This window comes from Oncorhynchus nerka, linkage group LG18 (genome assembly GCF_034236695.1).
Source record: "Oncorhynchus nerka isolate Pitt River linkage group LG18, Oner_Uvic_2.0, whole genome shotgun sequence".
NCBI lineage: Eukaryota > Metazoa > Chordata > Actinopteri > Salmoniformes > Salmonidae > Oncorhynchus > Oncorhynchus nerka.
This window is the reverse complement of record NC_088413.1, coordinates 30,769,886-30,788,793: the sequence shown is the minus strand read 5'-3', so window position 1 is coordinate 30,788,793 and position 18,908 is coordinate 30,769,886. Positions and strand designations below refer to the sequence as shown.

Genomic DNA, 18,908 nt, shown 5'->3' with positions numbered 1-18,908 from the left:
AAACATTGTCAAATAATCTCTGCGTCTGTGAAGACCTTCTTCTTTCTCGCGAGTATCCAAGCAATCTCATATGTTGCCTCTGTCGTTTTCTCTGCAACAGTGCTAGACCTGTCCATCATTTGTTGCTGTCCTTTGAGTTGCGCTATTTTGTTGTTTGATGTTGCTTTGTGGCGGATATGTTTTGTCAAAGTGGGCATGGTGTGACTGGAAATGTCACTCTAAATTTCTAATTTAAAACAATTGACTGCCTTTGGTAAAAGAATACAAGGTGAGCTAGTTCCATCATGCAGTACAGAAAAACACTGTCTGTCCATTTCACTTTGAACTGTCTGTGTTCTTGAATCGACCGTATCATTATCTTAGCCACTGGAGCCACGTTAGCTAGCTGCATTTCCTCGCCGCCATCTTCCCGATTTTTCTGGTTCTCCAGTGGTTGTTCGTTCATAGCTGTCACATTGTTCTCCAGCTCTTCCCCCTAATTTTCATTGTCAATAGATTTACATTTCTTTTTTACAATAAATCGATCCATGTCAACCAGACTGCAAAATTAGCGAGTGGCAAACTAATGTTTTGGTCGCTGTAGCTAAGCATTTGCGTTCTGTTTGGCAAATGTTCTATTTGGCCTCTCTTTTCAACAGCTGAGCTGTAGTGCCATCTCTCTGCCGTCCAGGGAACAATAGATATATTCAATGAAGTGATTCAGGCCTGCATTAAAGACATTGAATTGAAATTGTATCATTGTTATGTATTATGAATGGAAAATCACCACAAGCTGCAAATTAAGGGCTCTCTGGCCAAATGTGGCCTGCAGGCTGCGCAATGAGGACCACTGGCCTATACTATATGGAGGAGGTCAGAGACCTGGCATTGTGGTGCCAGACAACAACTTCTCCCTCAACGTGAGCAAAACAAAGGAGCTGTTCATGGACTTCAGAAAAAGGAGAGGCAAGCACGCCCCCATTCGTATTGACAGGGCTGTAGTGGAGAAGGTCGAAATCTTGAAGTTACTTGGTGTCCACATCACTAAGGACCTTTCATGGTCCAAACTAGGGTTGCACATTTTGGGGAATATTCAGAGGTGGAAACGTCTAATTAATGGGAATATATAGGAATTAACAGAAATTTATGCAAATTAATACCATTTGAATGTAGATGTTTTTTTGCATTGGATATACACTACCGCTTAAATGTTAGGGGTCACTTAGAAATTTTCTTGTTTTTGAAAGAAAAGCAATTTTTTTTGTCCATTTTAAAATAACATCAAATTGATCAGAAATAGTGTAGACATTGTTAACGTTGTAAATTATTATTGTAAAACCTCTCAGCGCAAGGTCTATTTTCTTGAATTTCGGCCTGTCTGACGTGCCTACCTGTCTGTTACTCAGGCCCAGAAGCTAGGATATGCATGTATTTGGTGGGATTGGATAGAAAACACTCTGAAGTTTCTAAAAATGTTAAAATAATGTCTGTGAGTATAACAGAACTGATATAGCAGGCGAAAACCCGAGGAAAATCCATCCACAAAATATTATTCTTGGAGCTCCGAATGACTCCCAATGCAATGCTATTGAAAGATCTCATTTCTGGCTCCCAGATTGCAGTTCCTATGGCTTCCACTAGGATGTCAAGTCTTTATACAAGGTTTTAGGCTCGTTTTTTTATTTTATTAAGAAGTATTTGTAGTCTTTCCAAGGTGAGCACCAGGGCAAAAGTAGTATTTTTGCTTGTGTGAACGTGGGCACGCTCTTCGTTCTTTTCCTTTCCTATTGAACATAGTTTACTCCATGTGTAACTCTGTGTTGTCTGTTCACTCTGCTATGCTTTATCTTGGCCAGGTCGCAGTTGCAAATGAGAACCTGTTCTCAACTAGCCTACCTGGTTAAATAAAGGTGAAATAAAAAAAATAAAAAAAGTAATCTACGTCTGAAATATGATCATTTATTTACATATTAGACAACCTGAAGATTAATAAAAAACATTGTATGACTCGTTTGGACGAACTTTGCTGGTAACTTTTTGGAATCCTTTTGTATGCATGTTGAAGGAGTTGATTATTGAATTCAATGGCGCCAACTAAACAGCGTTTTTGGGATATAGAGAAGGACTTTATCGACCAAAACAACCATTCATTGTGTAGCTGCGACCCTTTGGATTTCAAACAGAGGAAGATCTTCAAAAGTAAGTGATTTATTTATCGCTATTTGTTATTTTGTGACACCTGTGCTGGTTTGGAAAATATGCTAATGTGAGGCACTGTCCCCAGACAATCGAATGCTATGCTTTCGCCATAAAGCCTTTTTGAAATCTGACAACGTAGTTCGATTACCAAGATTCTAAGCTTTTGAAACATGTAAGACAATTGTATTTTCATGAATGCTTAATATTACCATTTTTTTATTTTTTGAATTTGGCGCTCTGCAATTTCACCGGATGTTGTCGATTTTGATCCCGTAATCGGGATCCGTGCGCTAAGAGGAAACGGCTGATTTTTTATGGAATATCTACATAGGCGTACAGAGGCCCATTATCAGAAACCATCATTCCTGTGTTCCAATGGCACGTTGTGTTAGCTAATCCAAGTTTCTCATTTTAAAAGGCTAATTGAACATTAGAAAACCCTTTTGCAATTATGTTAGCACAGCTGAAAACTGTTGTTCTGATTAAAGAAGCAATAAAACTGGCCTATAGACTAGTTGAGTATCCGGAGTATTAGCATTTGTGGGTTCGATTACAGGCTCAAAATGGCCAGAAACAAAGGACCTTCTTCTGGAACTCGTCTTGTTCTGAGAAATGAAGGCTATTCCACGCGAGAAATTGCCAAGAAACTAAAGATCTCGTACAACGCTGTGTACTACTCCCTTCACAGAACAACGCAAACTGGCTCTAATCAGAATAGAAAGGAGTGGGAAGCCCCGGTGCACAACTGAGCAAGAGGACAAATACATTAGAGTGTCTAGTTTGACAAACAGATGCCTCACAAGTCCTCAACTGGCAGCTTTATTAAATAGTACCCACAAAACACCAGTCTCAACGTCAACAGTGAAGAGGCAACTCTGGGATGCTGGCCTTCTAGGCAGAGTTGCAAAGAAAAAGCCATATCTCAGACTGGCCAATAAAAAGAAAAGATTAAGATGGGCAAAAGAACTGACATTGGACAGAGGAACTCTGCCTAGAAGGCCACCATCCCGGATAGAAATAAAACAACAATTTAGTTACGAATTGAACTTTAAACAAAAGAAAGGGAATATTTAATGATCCCCAATGTACTGACCCCAAAATATTTTCAACATACATCTGTGAAATGATAGTCAAGAAACTAAAGCTTTGGTTGTCTTCCTCTCAGGCTTCCATGTCTTCTCCCTGGACCTCCTCAATGTCCACCTCTTAAACTTCAGACTCTGAGGCCTCATCTTCACTGTCACTTTCCAACCTTGTTGAGGATGGCTCGTTGTCAGGCTCAAAAAGCCTCAAATTTTCCCAGATGGCCACCAATTTTTCAACCCTTGTATTGGTCAGCCTGTTGTATGCTCTGGTGTGTGTTCCCAAACAAGGACCAGTTGCGCTCTGAGGTGGCTGCTGTTGGGATTTGGAGGATGAGGGACGCAACAGGGAAAAGAGCCTCAGATCTACAAAGTCCCTTCCACCAGATGGCTGATGAGATATGTTGGCACAACTTCCATATTGCATCTCCATCCCAAAGCCCTTGCTTGGAAGTGTACTTCGCCAGACTGCCAAGAACCTTGTCCTCATCCAAGCTAAGGTGGTGAGACACGGTAGTGATGACACCATAGGCCTTGTTCATCTCTGCACCAGACAGGATGCTCTTGCCAGCTTACTTGGGGTCCAACATGTACTCTGCGGTGTGTATGGGCTTCAGGCAGAAGTCTTCACGCTTTTGATGTATTTCAGAACTGCAGTTTCCTCTGCTTGGAGCAACAGTGAAGTGGGCAAGGCAGTACAGATTTCTTCTCTTACATCTGCAAGCAGAGTCTGAACATCAGACAGGATGGCATTGTCTCCCTCAATCTGTGCAATGGCTACTGCTATAGGTTTCAGGAGCTTCAGGCTGCTTACCACTCTCTCCCAAAATGCATCATCCAGGAGGATCCTCTTGATGGGGCTGTCCATATCGGCAGACTCCTTCCCCTCCAGGAGACTGTCAAACATGATGACAACACCACCCCAACGGGTGTTGCTGGGCAGCTTCAATGTGTTGCTCTTATTCTTCTCACTTTGCTTGATGAGGTAGATTGCTGCTATAACTTGATGACCCTTCACATACCTAACCATTTCTTTGGCTCTCTTGTAGAGTGTATCCATTGTTTTCAGTGCCATGATGTCCTTGAGGAGCAGATTCAATGCATGAGCAGCACAGCCAATGGGTGTGATGTGAGGGTAGGACTCCTCCACTTTAGACAAGCAGCCTTCATGTTCTCAGCATTGTCTGTCACCAGTGCAAATACCTTCTGTAGTCCAAGGTCATTGATGACTGCCTTCAGCTCATCTGTAATGTAGAGACCGGTGTGTCTGTGCTCTTACAGAATATTGGTTGAGAGGTGGTAGTTCATTATTCCTTGCCAACGAGCATTCGACTACCCATCAGAGATGATTCCAATACAGTTAGCCTTCTCTATGATTTGCTTGACCTTCACTTGAATTCTGTTGAACTCTGCATCCAGCAAATGAGTAGATAAAATATGTCTGGTTGGATGGGTGTATGCTGGACAAAGAACATTCAGAAAAAAACTTCCAATACACATTGCCTGTGAGAATCAGAGGTCAACCAGTTGCATACAGAGCTCGAGCAAGACAGTCATCAGCATTTCTCTGACTACGTTCCTCCATTGAATCCAAAAAAACTTCTGATTCCAGGAGGACCATGAGCTGTTGCTATCGATAAGGTGTCTGATTCATAATTTTCTCCTCAAATAGAAGTAGAGGGACTTTTGTCAGAGGTTGCTTGTGAGCGCTGAGGGAACTTTATGCACTTGGCTAGATGATTCTGCATCTTTGTTGCATTCTTCACATATGATTTGGCACAGTATTTGCAAATGTACACATATTCTACATTAGCTGCAATGAAATGTCTCCACACATCAGATAGTGCCCATGGCATTTAAATAGTTAAGCAGTTAGATTAAACAACTCCATTGTAAGATAAATGTTTTAAAATGAAACATGTATGGACACATGTGAATTAACAGTCCTCAGTTAGCAGGCTCAAGCAAGCTAAAACCCACACGATAGCAAAAACTAACTAGCAGAAATTGTTAACAAGTTAGAAATGATTTAAACACACTTTGCTGTAGGCTACTAGTTAACAAAAAAATAATGTATGTCCTATAAAATATATTCACCCCACCCAGTATTGTAATCAAAAAAACAGAAAGCATATAGTCCTTAGCTCAGACAGTGTAGTAGTGTGGGCTCAATAGCATCTCATTAGTGTACAAGATCTTGAGAATCAACTGTACATGTGATGGAAGAATGCACTGTGCATGCAGAGGGTTGCAATTCCATTGAATTGGGGATAGTTTAACCAAAATATGCCACAAGACCTAGAATTGCCTTATGTGTATCCCACAAAAATGTTTTCACTGTTTTAAGCTAACTTTTTTGATAAATTTAAGCAAAATTCCCCAAATTCCAGGGCTTAACTTCCCATGGAAAATGTCATAAATTGTCCGGAAAGTTTCTGACCCTTTGCAACCCTAGTCCAAACACGCCAACACAGTTGTGAGGAAGGCACCACAATGCCTGTTCCGCCTCAGGAGACTGAAAATATTTTTCATGGGTCCTCAAATCCTTCAAAGGTTCTCTGCACCAGAGAGAGCATGGTTGCTGGTTGCATCACCGCTTGGTATGGCAACTGCTCGGCATCTGACCGCAAGGCTCTACAGAGGGTAGTGCGTACAGCCCAGTACATCACTGGCGCCGAGCTCCCTGCCATCCAGGACCTCTATATCAGGGGGTGTCAGAGAAAGGCCACCCAAGTTATAGACTGTTCTCTCTGCTACCGCATGACAAGTGATACAGGGAGCCAAGTCTGGGAAAAATTCTCCTTAACAGCTTCTACCCCCCAGCCATAAGACTGCGGAACAGTTCATCAAATGGCTACACAGACTATTTGCTTTGACCCCCTTGTTTTACTCGTATCTATTCTTATTTTTTGCACTGACTTGTTCAAGTGTATGTCTGTGTAATCTGTATCACCTCTCTCTTCCAGGAGGAGGAGGGTCCTGAAGTGCTTCTGGTGAAGGAAGAGGGGTGTGAGGAGGGTCTGGGGAACCTTGAGGGGACCATGGTCATGGAGAACAACAAGACTACACCTCCTCCTGAACCCACAGAGGAACCAGCTGAGCAGCACAGGACCACATACAGTCTCGCTGAGGTGAGCCCACTCTAATCTACTGTTTGAATGGTACTAGGTCAGTGTCTCAGAGTAGGAGTGTTGATCTAAGATCCATTTTGCCTTGTAGATCATAACTAATAAGATTATATGGACAGATCCTTTATTTAACTAGGCAAGTCAGTTAAGAACAAATTCTTATTTACAATGACGGCCTACCCCGGCCAAACCCTCCCCTAAACCGGACGACCCTGTGCGCCGCCCTCCCGATCACGGTCGGTTGTGATACAGCCCGTGATCGAACCAGGGTCTGTAGTGGCGCCTCTAGCACTGCCAAGCAGTGCCTTAGACCGCTGCGCCACCCTATATTGGTACTCCTACTATGAGGCACTTTCTGGATACCGGCCCTGGTCTTGACATGCCTTTGAAAGATCCAATTCCAACCCAAACGGTGTCAACTAAACCTAACCTTATCTCTTGCAGTCAGTAGACATGGAGGATAGGAAGCCCGATCTGCTGCTAGTCAGAGGAGACTATAGAAGACGGACCAGAGAGCATTGATCTGCTAAGTGAACTAAAGATGAGGGAGCAAGGTAAGGGCAACATACACTATATATACACAAAAGTATGGACACCCCTTCAAATTAGGGGATGTGGCTATTTCAACCATACCCATTTCCGACTGGTGTATAAAATCGAGCACACAGGCATGCAATCTCCATATACAAACATTGGCAGTAGAATGGCCTTATTGAAGAGCTCAGTGACTTTCAAAGTGGCAGAGTCATAGGATGCCACCTTTCCAACAAGTCAATTCGTATGTCCTCGGTTGCCACACTCAGTAACAAGTTCCAAACTGCCTTTGGAAGCAACGTCAGCACAATAACTGTTCGTCGGGAGCTTCATGAAATGGGTTTCCTTTTCTGAGAAGCCACACACAAGCCTAAGATCACCATGCGCAATGCCAAGCGTCGTCTGGAGTGGTGTAAAGCATGCCGACAATGGAGCAGTGGAAACACATTCTCTGGAGTAATAAATCATGCTTCACCATCTGGCAGTCCGACAGACAAAGCTGGGTTTGGAGGATGCCAGGAGAATGCGACCTGCCGCAATGCATAGTGCCAACTGTAAAGTTTGGTGGAGGAGGAATAATGGTCTGAGGCGGATTTTCATGGTTCGGGCTAGGCCTATTTGTTCCAGAGAAGGGAAATCTTAACCCTACAGCATATAATGACATTCTAAACGCGTCTGTGTTTCCAACGTTGTGGCAACAGTTTGGGGAACATCCTTTCCTGTTTCAGCATGACAATGCCTCGTGCACAAAGCAAGGTCCATACAGAAATGGTTTGTTGATTGGTGTAGAAGAACTTGACTGGCCTGCACAGAGCCCTGACCTCAACCCCATCAAACACCTTTGGGATGAATTGGAACGCCGACTGCAAGCAAGGCCTAAGCGCCCAACATTGGTGCCCGGCCTCACTAATGCTCTTGTGGCTGAATGAAAACAAGTCCCTGCAGCAATGTTCCAACATTTAGTGGATAGCATTCCCAGAAGAGTGGAGGCTGTTATAGCCAATTATAGCAAAATGGGAGGGACCAACTCCATATTAATGCCCATGATTTAGGAATGAGTTGTTCGACGAGCAGGTGTCCACATATTTTTGGTCATGTTCTGTACATACATATACAGAACGTAGATATACTTCAATGGGAATTGTTGGGGATGAATCAGAATTAGATAGGGTTGGCAGTTTGCAGTTATCCCTTCTCAGCTAGGGCTCAGTTACTTGGGCCCCAGAGAGGGGAGAGATCAGGCTTGTCTTCATATGTGAACGTATCTTTTAAATCATATGAAGGGATGATTGAGGGGGAACCAATTATCTCTTCGCTCAATGTCTGTGTGCTAGTCACTCCCTCCTTTTCCCATTTGGGGGAAGAGTATGGCAGTGTCTGGAACCATTGTATGTCCCCTCTGATGTTGCCCTTCTCTTGACCTAGTATAAGACCTAGAGGCTCACTCTCCTCAATGAGCTTGTCCAGGAGGGAGTGTATTTGAGATGGGAGTATCTAGAATTGACAAGTGATATATGCCATTGGATGAGGTAATGTTTTGGTACTATGTTGTACCAAGAACGAGTTTAGAACCTCGTTTAGGAGACCAAACTGAACGATAATTTATAGCTAATGCTGTCTGGCTATGGGATACTCCTCTCTCAAGTAAAAGTCTTTCTTTGTGAACAGTTCCTATTGTCTGTGGTTTGTCATGTCGACTAGGGGATGGATCTTTGCTATAAAATATCTCAGTTGCCATTATGTTGAACACTCCCAACTTTTCATTAGAGATGCTGAAATGTTGAAAGTCAAATGCTAAAGCAAAAGCTTAATTCTTATTAAACTTCACCTTTAAGTGTACCTCTGACCGGTGTGATTTGCTCTCTCATCATTTGGTAATACAGGAAATTTCCACGACAGACTATTGATGCACCTTGCTATTATTTATTTTCATTCATAAAATTAAATCAGTACAACTTATGTTTACATAAAAAAAACACATTATAAAATGTATGAACTTGACCAGGTATTTGACAAAAAATAAACTCTATAGAGTTTTCTCTGCCATCTATTTTCTAACCTTTCCCTGCAGGTGGTTGGCTGGAGACTAACAGAGGAGACTGGGCAGCCATCTTGGATTCCCAGACCCAGCTAAGGGCCCAGGGGACAATGTCACTGAGCAGGCTGGGACCAGAGGCTACATAGTGGGTGCCAGTGGATGGGCCAGCATCCTCAACTCTGGGCTGGAGAACAACACTCAACCAGAAACAGACAGTGGAACACAAAAAAAAACATCTAGACTTAGTGTCCATGACTATAGACTGGCTGCAACCATGGCAAGGCGTAGATTTGGTCTGCGGGGACCGGGAGTTGTCTGTATGCGGCGGGAGAGAACAGACAGACTTGGCTAGTGATGCTCCATCCTGCTCCTACAGGTGTGATCCATATGGTCAAGTGCTGCAGAGCATGGACTTGAACCTGATCAAACATCTCTGGAGAGACCTGAAAATAGATGTACAGCAACGGTCCCCATCTAACATGACAGCGCTTGAGAGGTTCTGCAGAGAGGAATGGGAGAAACTCCCCAAATACAGGTGTGCCAAGCTTGTAGCGTCATCCCCAAGAAGACTCGAGGCTGTAATCACTGCCAAAGGTGCTTTAACAAAGTACTGAGTAAATGGTCTGAATACTTATGTGATATAAATTAGCAAAAATGTCTAAAAACCTGTTTTTGTTTTGCCATTATGGGGTATTGTGTGTATATTTAATCAATTTTAGAATAAGGCTGTAATGTAACAAAATATGGAAAAAGTCAAGGGGTCTGAATACTTTCTGAATGCACTGTACACACAAAACGTAGGTTACATGGGGGAGAGGTGCTGAGGAGTGGTTTCCATCTGGCCACTACCATAAAGGCCTGATTGGTGGATGTCAGTACATACACCCAAAAAGTAGGTTACATGGGGAGAGGTGTTGTGCTGTGAGGTGTTGCTTTGTTTTTTTAAACCAGGTTTGTTGTTCACTGGCACTATATGAGATGGAAGTGAGTTCCATGCAATCATGGCTCTGTACAATACTGTGCTTTTCCTTGAATATTCTGAACCTGGGGACTGTGAAAAGACCCCTGGTGGCATGTCTGGTGGGGTAAGTGTGTGTGTCAGTGCTGTGTTTAAGTTGACTATGCAAGCTATTAGGAATTTCCAACACATTCATGTTTTTTATTTTAAAAAACAAAAAGCAATGCAGTCAGTCTTTCCTCAACTCTTAGACAAGAGAGACTGGCTTTCATATGATTGATATTAGCCCTCTGATTACAAAGAGCAAAACATGCTGCTCTGTTCTGGGCCAGCTGCAGCTTAACTAGGTCCTTCTTTGCAGCACTTGACCACATGACTGGACAATAATCAAGAGGTAATAATCTAGAGCCTGCAGGACTTACTTTGTGGAGTGTGGTGTCAAAAAGCAAAGCATATATATCCTGGACAGACCTCCTCCATGATGCAACAACCATGATGTTGGTGTTTTATGAGGAAATGATAGTGCCTTAATTGATGTCGTGAAGCTGTGTGTAATCTTATGTTGAACCTTTTCCAAAGTATTCCAAAATGTATTTTATCAAAGTGAGGGTACCAGATTTACAGAAAAGGTCAAGTGTTACCATAGTGAGAAAAGTTATTCTAATTGTCACATACATCTTTTGTATAAATAATAAAAGTACTGTACTTCACCTTATGCGAGTATGACCATTTTGTTGAGGTGAAATACAAAATTGACTGTGTTGAATGACATGGTTATTTTTGTATCATTGCAGGGACTGAGTTAGGAATGGGTACTGTTATTCATGGATGGAAATATCCATGGACATTAGTATTTAATTAGCCTTGCTACTTTTGCTAGCTAGCTAGCTGGCTACTGTAGCTAAATAGCTTATTTAAAACGATTTAATGCAGTTAAGACAGGCACTACCAGATGGTATGATAAGTAAGGCAGCAGCAAGTTTGTCTAACTAGCGCAAGTTGGTTTGGATACTTTCTCGGTCTCCCTCTGTGCCGCACATTGACTTGACTCCTCTCTCGCCCCTCCCCACCCTTTTGCTGAAACAACGGCGCACCCGTGAGCAAAGTTTTTTTTAAAAAGTTTTCTTTAAATGCATGTAGTTCGACTGTACAGATATCATTTGTATAGTTAAATCATTTCAAATTCAACAAGTGCTCAGCATATGTGGGAACTCCTTGGAAAAGCATTCCAGGTGAAGCTGGTTAAGAGAATGCCAAGTGTGCAAAGCTGTCATCAAGGCAAAGGGTGGCTACTTTGAAGAATCTCAAATAAAATATATTTTTTATAAAAAATAAAAAAATTTGGTTACTACATTATTCTATATCTGTTATTTCATAGTCTTCACTATTATTGTAGAAAAGGAAAAAAAAAAAAAAAAAAACCTGGAATGAGTAGGTGTGTCCAAACTTGACTGGTACTGTACTTGTGTAAATACCTGTTTTTAGAGAGACAGTAAATCTAGGCTAAAACAAGGACAGTTTAATATTTATCTTACAGGCTCTGGTTTTGTCGCACCTGGACTACTGTTCAGCCATGTGGTCAGGTGTCACAAAGAGGGACTTAGGAAAAATGCAATAGGCTCAGAACAGGGCAGCACGGCTGGCCATTGGATGTACACAGAGAGCAAACAATAACATGCACGTCAATCTTTCCTGGCTCAAGGTGGAGGAGAGATTGACTTCATCACTACTTGTATTTCTGAGAGGTATTGACATGTTGAATGTACTGAGCTGTCTGTTAAAACGACAAGCACACAACTCAGACACCCATGCATACACCACATGATAAGCCACCAGAGGTCTCTTCACAGTCCCCAAGTCCAGAACAGACTATGGGAGGCGCACAGTACTATATAGAGCCGTGACTACATGGAACTCTATTCCACATCAGGTAACTGATGCAAGCAGTAGAATCATATATATATATATATTTTTTTTAACACCTTATGCAACAGTGGGAACTCAGAAGCAACACAAACATAGGCACAGACATATGCATACACACACACAGTGTGGGTCTGAGGGCACACACTTAGTGTGTTGTGAAATCTGTTATGAATGTATTGTCATGTTTTTTAAATTGTATAATTGCCCTAAATTTGCCGGACCCCAGGAAGAGTAGCGGCTGCCAATGGGGATCCGTAATAAATTCAAATACTGAGGTGATGTAAATGGAATTAAGTCAGTATTTTCTACTCTATTCTTTCTAAACAAGTCTGCTCTCAGCTTGAAAGATAACGATCATCGGAGATTTGATGTAATAAGCAGTACCGTATTTAAAAGAATAGAGCGCATACTTTTTCAATTTAACCACACCCTTTGGGCTATGACGCCAACCAATAAGATAATTTCTCTTCGGTGTAAACGGAAGTGACCAGTGCCCGAGAAACAGTTTCCACGTTAGCGTTTTTATTATTGTTATTTAGACATTTATTATTACCCTGGAATTCAAAATATGTCTCATTTAACTGCTCAGCATCATATTCTCACTCCAGGTAGTGTTTAATTCGCGTTGGAGACAGAATTTAGTTGATAGATGTTATCTGTTTAACGTTTGCTAACAATGGCTAACTGTAACAGTAACGTTATGGTTTTTCACACTCAAATAGCCTCCATCATGGAGGTGTTAGCGAATTCAGCCGTGGCAGACTTATGTAAACTCGTAGACGACGACTATGCAGTGTTTCGTTTGGAAATAACTCAAAGCCAGAAAGAAAATAGGACATTGCGGAGGAAACTACAGCAACTGGAACTGAAGGTGGCACGGGAGCGTGCAGAGAGGACAACGCGAGAGCGCGTTCTCGCCAGTCCGAATAGTGTCAAGGTCCTCGACAGATACAGAGGAATGACAAGAGGTACATTTAGCAGATGGCCAAGGCTGCGGAACCTGTCGCCCTGTTACAATATGCGCATGTGTTGAGATGTGTTACCCAGATATGGGTCTTGGTCAGTTTTTGGTTAGTAGTATGCAATACTTCCCCTGAATACTTAGTTAGGTAGCTAGCTATCGTGCAATTTTTTATTTTACCAGGATGGTAATTTAAGAGCAAATTATTCTTGCACAAAGACACAATATAAAATTCTAACCAGATTCTTGATTTACTGTTTTTCCTATTGTCACACTCAATTAAAATAATGTGATGCATGGAACATAATAAATAAATAGTATATCAATAAGTAATGAGTAGTATTACCTTACATCCAAGGCCGATTACCGAACTGGCAACTGCCCTGGGCGCCCCCAACCCCTCCAAAAATAACTTTTAAGATTGATGGCCTGTCATGACAAATACTGTCCACTTACCAAAATGTGTCCATCTCTGCGCCACAATAGGATTCAATTAGTTGTTAGCGTCCGTTGCTGTATCAATGGTGTGATGAACTAATGCGTCCAATTTTGGAGATCATTACAGCCAAAACCGGTATGTAAACAAAGCTGATTTCCCGTGACAATTATGCTGCTAAAACGAGTTTCTACGATTCAAAATAGCAACAACAACAAAAAACGTGGAAACTGCACATTAACTTAGCTTTCAGATCACCAAGTGAGCTCCTATGCAGCTATTGTCAATTCATTCATGTGCAATTCAGTTCATACACTGGCTCATCTGGCTGGCATGTTTTTATTTTGAGCTTCCCTCGTCTTGTCTTGTCTTAAAAGTATGCTTTCATTAGTCATATTATTATTGTTATTCCTTTCCTGTCTCCCTTCCTCCACCACATGTCATAGCTCAGTACTACAGTAGTGCACTTGTGGTTGAATATAATACAGGACATAACAAACAGTTGAATAATGTTGAACTCACAAATACCAAAAAGGGATTTACAACAATGAATTGACCTAATTGATTAATTAAATGAGCAACTTGTGAAAACCAACCTGTCAGTAATTAAGATTGAAAAATGTAAAAGGTTTCAATTTTTGTGGACTTGTTTATTTGATCTAATAGACCCACGTGGCAGTTGTAGACTGAAATATATGAGTATAGGCTAACATCTAAACATAAACAATAAAACACCATTTAGTTGAGAAAACAAAGGTATGAATGAGAAGTAAAGTACATCATATGAGAAGAGGGAGATCCTCAGAGTTTGCAGAAATAGAGTATGGGTGATTGTTTTGTTGTTGCCATCTCTATTCTGGCATGTGGGATAGAAAGGAGGTGGGTGCTATGGGTGGTTCTGCCCATCACTTGCCCTCGACAGGCAGCTAGTGACCAAAGGGGGACTGGAAGAAGGAGATTGCAAAATCCAGAAACACAGCTGCTCTCTTCACTCTTGGAGTGTTTGCAGTGGTAGTGTATGTAGCGCATCTGTGTATCTCACTGTGCCCAAGGATGAAATGGCAAGCACAAGTTCTTTGCAGATTATATTAACCAACATGACAATAACAGTAGCTGTAGATAATGTAATGAAAAGTGGGATCTTGGAGGGTGGTTCACACTACTGCGTGTGGTCACGTCATATCACTGAGTCTGCGTTCAAGTATATGCATTATGTACATAAACACATGCATTCACTCACTCATTTATCAGGAGATGACTGCATTACTCTTGATGTTACATGTTACAGAATGTAACATGAGTAAATGTGTAGAAAAAAGAGGGAAGGGAAGCACTGCTGAGATACTGTAGTATATAGATATGGAAACAAACAGGCAGTCTTGTTTTACTTCTCTTAAAAGCTCAATACTTTTTGAGAAGTAGCCATTATTTACTATTTTACATCTGGGGTTGCTGTACATAACTTTAACCCATTGTATAAGAGATTCACCGAAATAAAGTAATCCAGGCATTTATATATAAATTCTAGTCGTGCTTTATCAAACGCCTTTTCAAAATTTGCTATGAAGACCAGGCCTGATATCTTTGATGTTTCATCATGTTGTTTCAAGTAATTGTCGTATATTATCTCCAATATATCGTCCATGTAAAAAACATGTCTGATCGGGATGAACAATATCTGGTAAAATATTTTTTATTCTATGTGCAATGCATTTCGGCAGGATTTTCGTGTAAGAGGCCTCCGTTTTTTTAAATGGACTGGATCTTTATACTTATCACCTGGGTCCTGTTTTAGTAGTAATAAAATCAGACCTTGTTGAGTACCTGAAAGTCTACAATTTTTATAGGATGAATTAAAACACGCTAATAATGGATCTTTGAGTACATCAAAAAGGTCTGATGTACCTCTACTTGTATACCATCAAGCCCTGGTGTTTTTCCAGATTGAAAATATTTAATTGCCTTAAACAGTTCCTCCTTTGTACATTGGCCTTCGCACAGGTCTTTCTGTAAATTTGTTAATTTTACATTATTATTAGGAAAGAAATCCTTATAGTTAATTAACATCATTCAGTGGAAATGGAGGAGACAACAAAAAAACAACAACATATGTTTCAAAGATTTTGCTTCTTCTTTCAAAATATAATTTGGTGAATCATGGATGACTCCATCATTTGTAATGAGTTTCTGTAAATTCTTTTTTGTAGCATTTCTATGTTGAAGATTCAATAAAACGTTTGTGCATTTTTCACAATTTTCCATCCAATTCGCTTTATTTTTTATAATACATTACTCTTGATTGTTCTTGAATAAGTACCCCAAATTCTTTTTGTTTTTCCTCTAACCTATTTTGTACCTCTATAATACAGTTTCCATTACCATCTACCTGCGCTGTTATTTCCACTATTTCCTTATTAGTCTAATCTCTTTTGAGCTAAACTGCTTTTGATTTGTATTGTATTGAATGGCCTCTAAAAGTACATTTAAAAGTGACCCATACAATAAGGGGATCTTCTGTTGTGCAGAAAAATGTCAATTATGAATTATTTTCTCTTAGTTAATTAAGAATAAATTGTCTTCCAATAGGCTTTGATTACATTTCCCATATCCCTGTCCACGTGGAAATTCTGTAAGAGTTATATGGAGGACAATTAGATGGTGGTCCGATCGCATTCTGTCTCTTTTTAATACTTTTTAAAACTTTTGATGCCAGGATGAATGAGACCAGGAAGTAATCCAGACGGCTAGCTTGATTAAACCTCCTCCGTGTATATCTCACAAGGTCAGGGTTTTTCAGCCTCCATATATCCACTAGTTCTAATTTAGCCATGATATTTGTGATCTCCTTAAGTGCTTGAGGGTGATAGTTTGTAGTGCGATTTCCTTTACATTGATGTACTTAAAACCGTATTATAATCTCCCACCATAATAATAGATTAATTCGTTGCTTGTGAGCTCAATAGATTATTATATATATTTTCGATGAACTGTGGATCATCATTATTTGGCCCATATACATTAATTAGCCATATCTGTTTTTGGTCCAGTAGCATATTTAAAATAATCCACCTTCCCCGAGGATCTGTTTGCCCAGTGTGAACAATCGGATGACATTTTTTATTAATTAGTATAATCACCCCTTTTGAGTTTCTTTGCCCATGACGAAAATATTTCTCCCTCCCAGTCTCATATATGTTTGTAGTGAGTTTCCTGTAAACAATATATATTATATTCTTTCTCTTTTAGCCAGGTAGAAATGTATCTTCTTTTTTTATGATCTGCTCAGCTATTGCAATTGGCTATACTTGTTTGTAAACTTACCATTCAAAAGCACCAGGTTGATTAAGTGTCCATATAGCTGTACCATAATATTTGCACTGTTAAGCATACTGTAGCTGCAACTTTGTAAACCTCCAATTGTCCTCACATTTCACCCACTAAAACCTCCCCCATATCTAGGCCCAAGACCATCAGACCATCTCCCTGACTTATGACGCACCTTTGCGTCCTAAGGCAAATCCTTGGCCACCAATTGGCGTAGGCCAGAGGGAAATATGGGCAGTCCCATGAAAACAATTCAGTACTGCCACCCTTCACTAACACATTCAAAGCACTGTAGGTCTATTGCATATCTATGAGGGTGCTTTTTAAGAGAACTAACCAAATAATATGGAAAGTCATAAAAAAATATAAATAACAATAATAGATCATATTAATAGAAATATTAACAGTGCAATAGTATACATTTATGCACATATTTAGAAAGTCCTAGCAATGCTGTAAGCATGTCAGCCCCACCTGCTCAGATTTTTGGATCCAATTGTTTGATATACATTATCAGTCAAAAGTTTTGACACACTACTCATTCCAGGGTTTTTCTTTATTTTTGACTATTTTCTACATTGTAGAATAATAGTGAAGACATCAAAACTATGAAATAACACATGGAAACATGTAGTATCGAAAAAAGTGTTAAACAAATCCAAATATATTTTAGATTCTTCAAAGTAGCCACCCTTTGCCTTGATGACAGCTCTGCACACTCTTGGCATTCTCTCAACCAGCGTCACCTGGAATGCTTTTCCAACAGTCTTGAAGGAGTTCCCACATATTCTGAGCACTTGTTGGTTGCTTTTCCTTCACTCTGCAGTCCAACTCATCCCAAACCATCTCAATTGGGTAGAAGCCGGGTGATTGTGGAAGCCAGGTCAATCTGATGCAGCACTCCATCACTCTCCTTCTTGGTCAAATAGCCCTTACACAGCTTGGAGGTGTGTTGGGTCATTGTCCTGTTGAAAAAAAAATGATAATCCCACTAAGCGCAGACCAGATGGGATGGCGTATCACTGCAGAATGCTGTGGTAGCCATGCTGGTTAAGTGGTGGATTTGGTGTTGAAATGAGCAGAAAACAACCCCATACCTACTGTAATATATGGTGTTGGATCTTTGATGTTATGGGGCTATTTTGCTTCCACTGGTCCTGGGGCCCTTGTTAATATCAATGGCATCATGACCCAGTACCAGGATTTTAGTCCAAAATCCGGTTGCCTCTGCCAGGAGGCTGAAACTTGGCGGCAAGTGAATCATCCAGCACTCATCAAAATCCACAAATAAATGGTTAGTTGTCCACAAAATCCAATTTTTGCAATGATCATCTCAGTCTCTGGATTTGAAACCCATTGAAAACCTGTGGTTTGAATTGAAGTTGGCAGTCCATAAGCGCAGACAAAGGATATCAAGGATCTGGAAGGATTCTGTATGTAGGAATGGTGTAAGATTCCTCCCAATGTGTTCTCCAACTCATAAAGCATTTTAGAAAAAGTATTGGTGCCATTAAGGTATTGAAAGTATTTAAAAATGGGTGTAAAACAAAATATTGTTCTCTGAGCAATTGTATTAGTATAATATAATATAATTTCCCCAATTTGTTTTGCATACAATGTTGCTCAGTATTTTAATGATTTATTTTGCTCATCTTTATCAAGGGTTTCAATAATTTCAGAGCCCACTGTAGGTGCCCCAGATCCCCAGATGTGGTTGTCCAGCCCTGATAACATCGTTGCCAATTGTAGACGGTGTCAATAGTGTACAATATATCATTGAGCATTGACAGTAGTACTTAACTTAAGCACCCTCTTTCCCCCAATCACTCTCTTAGGTGAAGGACATCTCACTGGAGGCCACAGGAGCTTTGTGAAGCCAGCGGGACACAATACATGGAGAGATGACCAACCCATAGCTATAGATGAGGAGAGTGGAACCTCAACCCAGCATGTTATTGTGATAGAGGTTAGTGTCATAGTGTAACGTAAACAAATTACACTACATCAAATGTGGCCTGTTTATTTCAGAAAGGCTCAGCTATTTACTTGCTTACATGTACATTCTTATTTATCTGCCTTAGGGGAGCTTGTGAGACTTTGTTATCCAATTAATCTCATGTACCGATAATAACCTCCTCTCGTCTTGTGTCAGTCTACAGATGCAGAGACTTCAGGTCCTGGAGGATCGTCTCTGGTCAAGCAGAAGAGGATTGAAGGAGAGGAGGACCCACGACACAGCAGAGACATCCAGACTGGAGCAGTGGCGGGAGTGGCGCCCCCTGTAGCCACGGAGGACATCGCCACAGCACCGCAGCCCAGGACCCAACGCTGCATCACGGAGGT

General features: G+C 40.8%; 1 protein-coding gene across 1 annotated transcript in view; it reads left to right on the top strand.

The window, feature by feature from the left end:
* Nucleotides 1-12,325: 12,325 nt before the first annotated feature.
* The window catches only part of LOC115145663 (uncharacterized), a 32,483-nt gene continuing 25,900 nt past the window's right edge, over nt 12,326-18,908 (top strand). Inside the window, exons 1-3 of the mRNA XM_029687187.2 lie at nt 12,326-12,812; nt 18,401-18,531; nt 18,718-18,906. Coding sequence (XP_029543047.2) covers nt 12,521-12,812; nt 18,401-18,531; nt 18,718-18,906 — 612 coding nt within the window. The 5' untranslated portion in view covers nt 12,326-12,520. The remainder of the gene's footprint in view (nt 12,813-18,400; nt 18,532-18,717; nt 18,907-18,908) is intronic.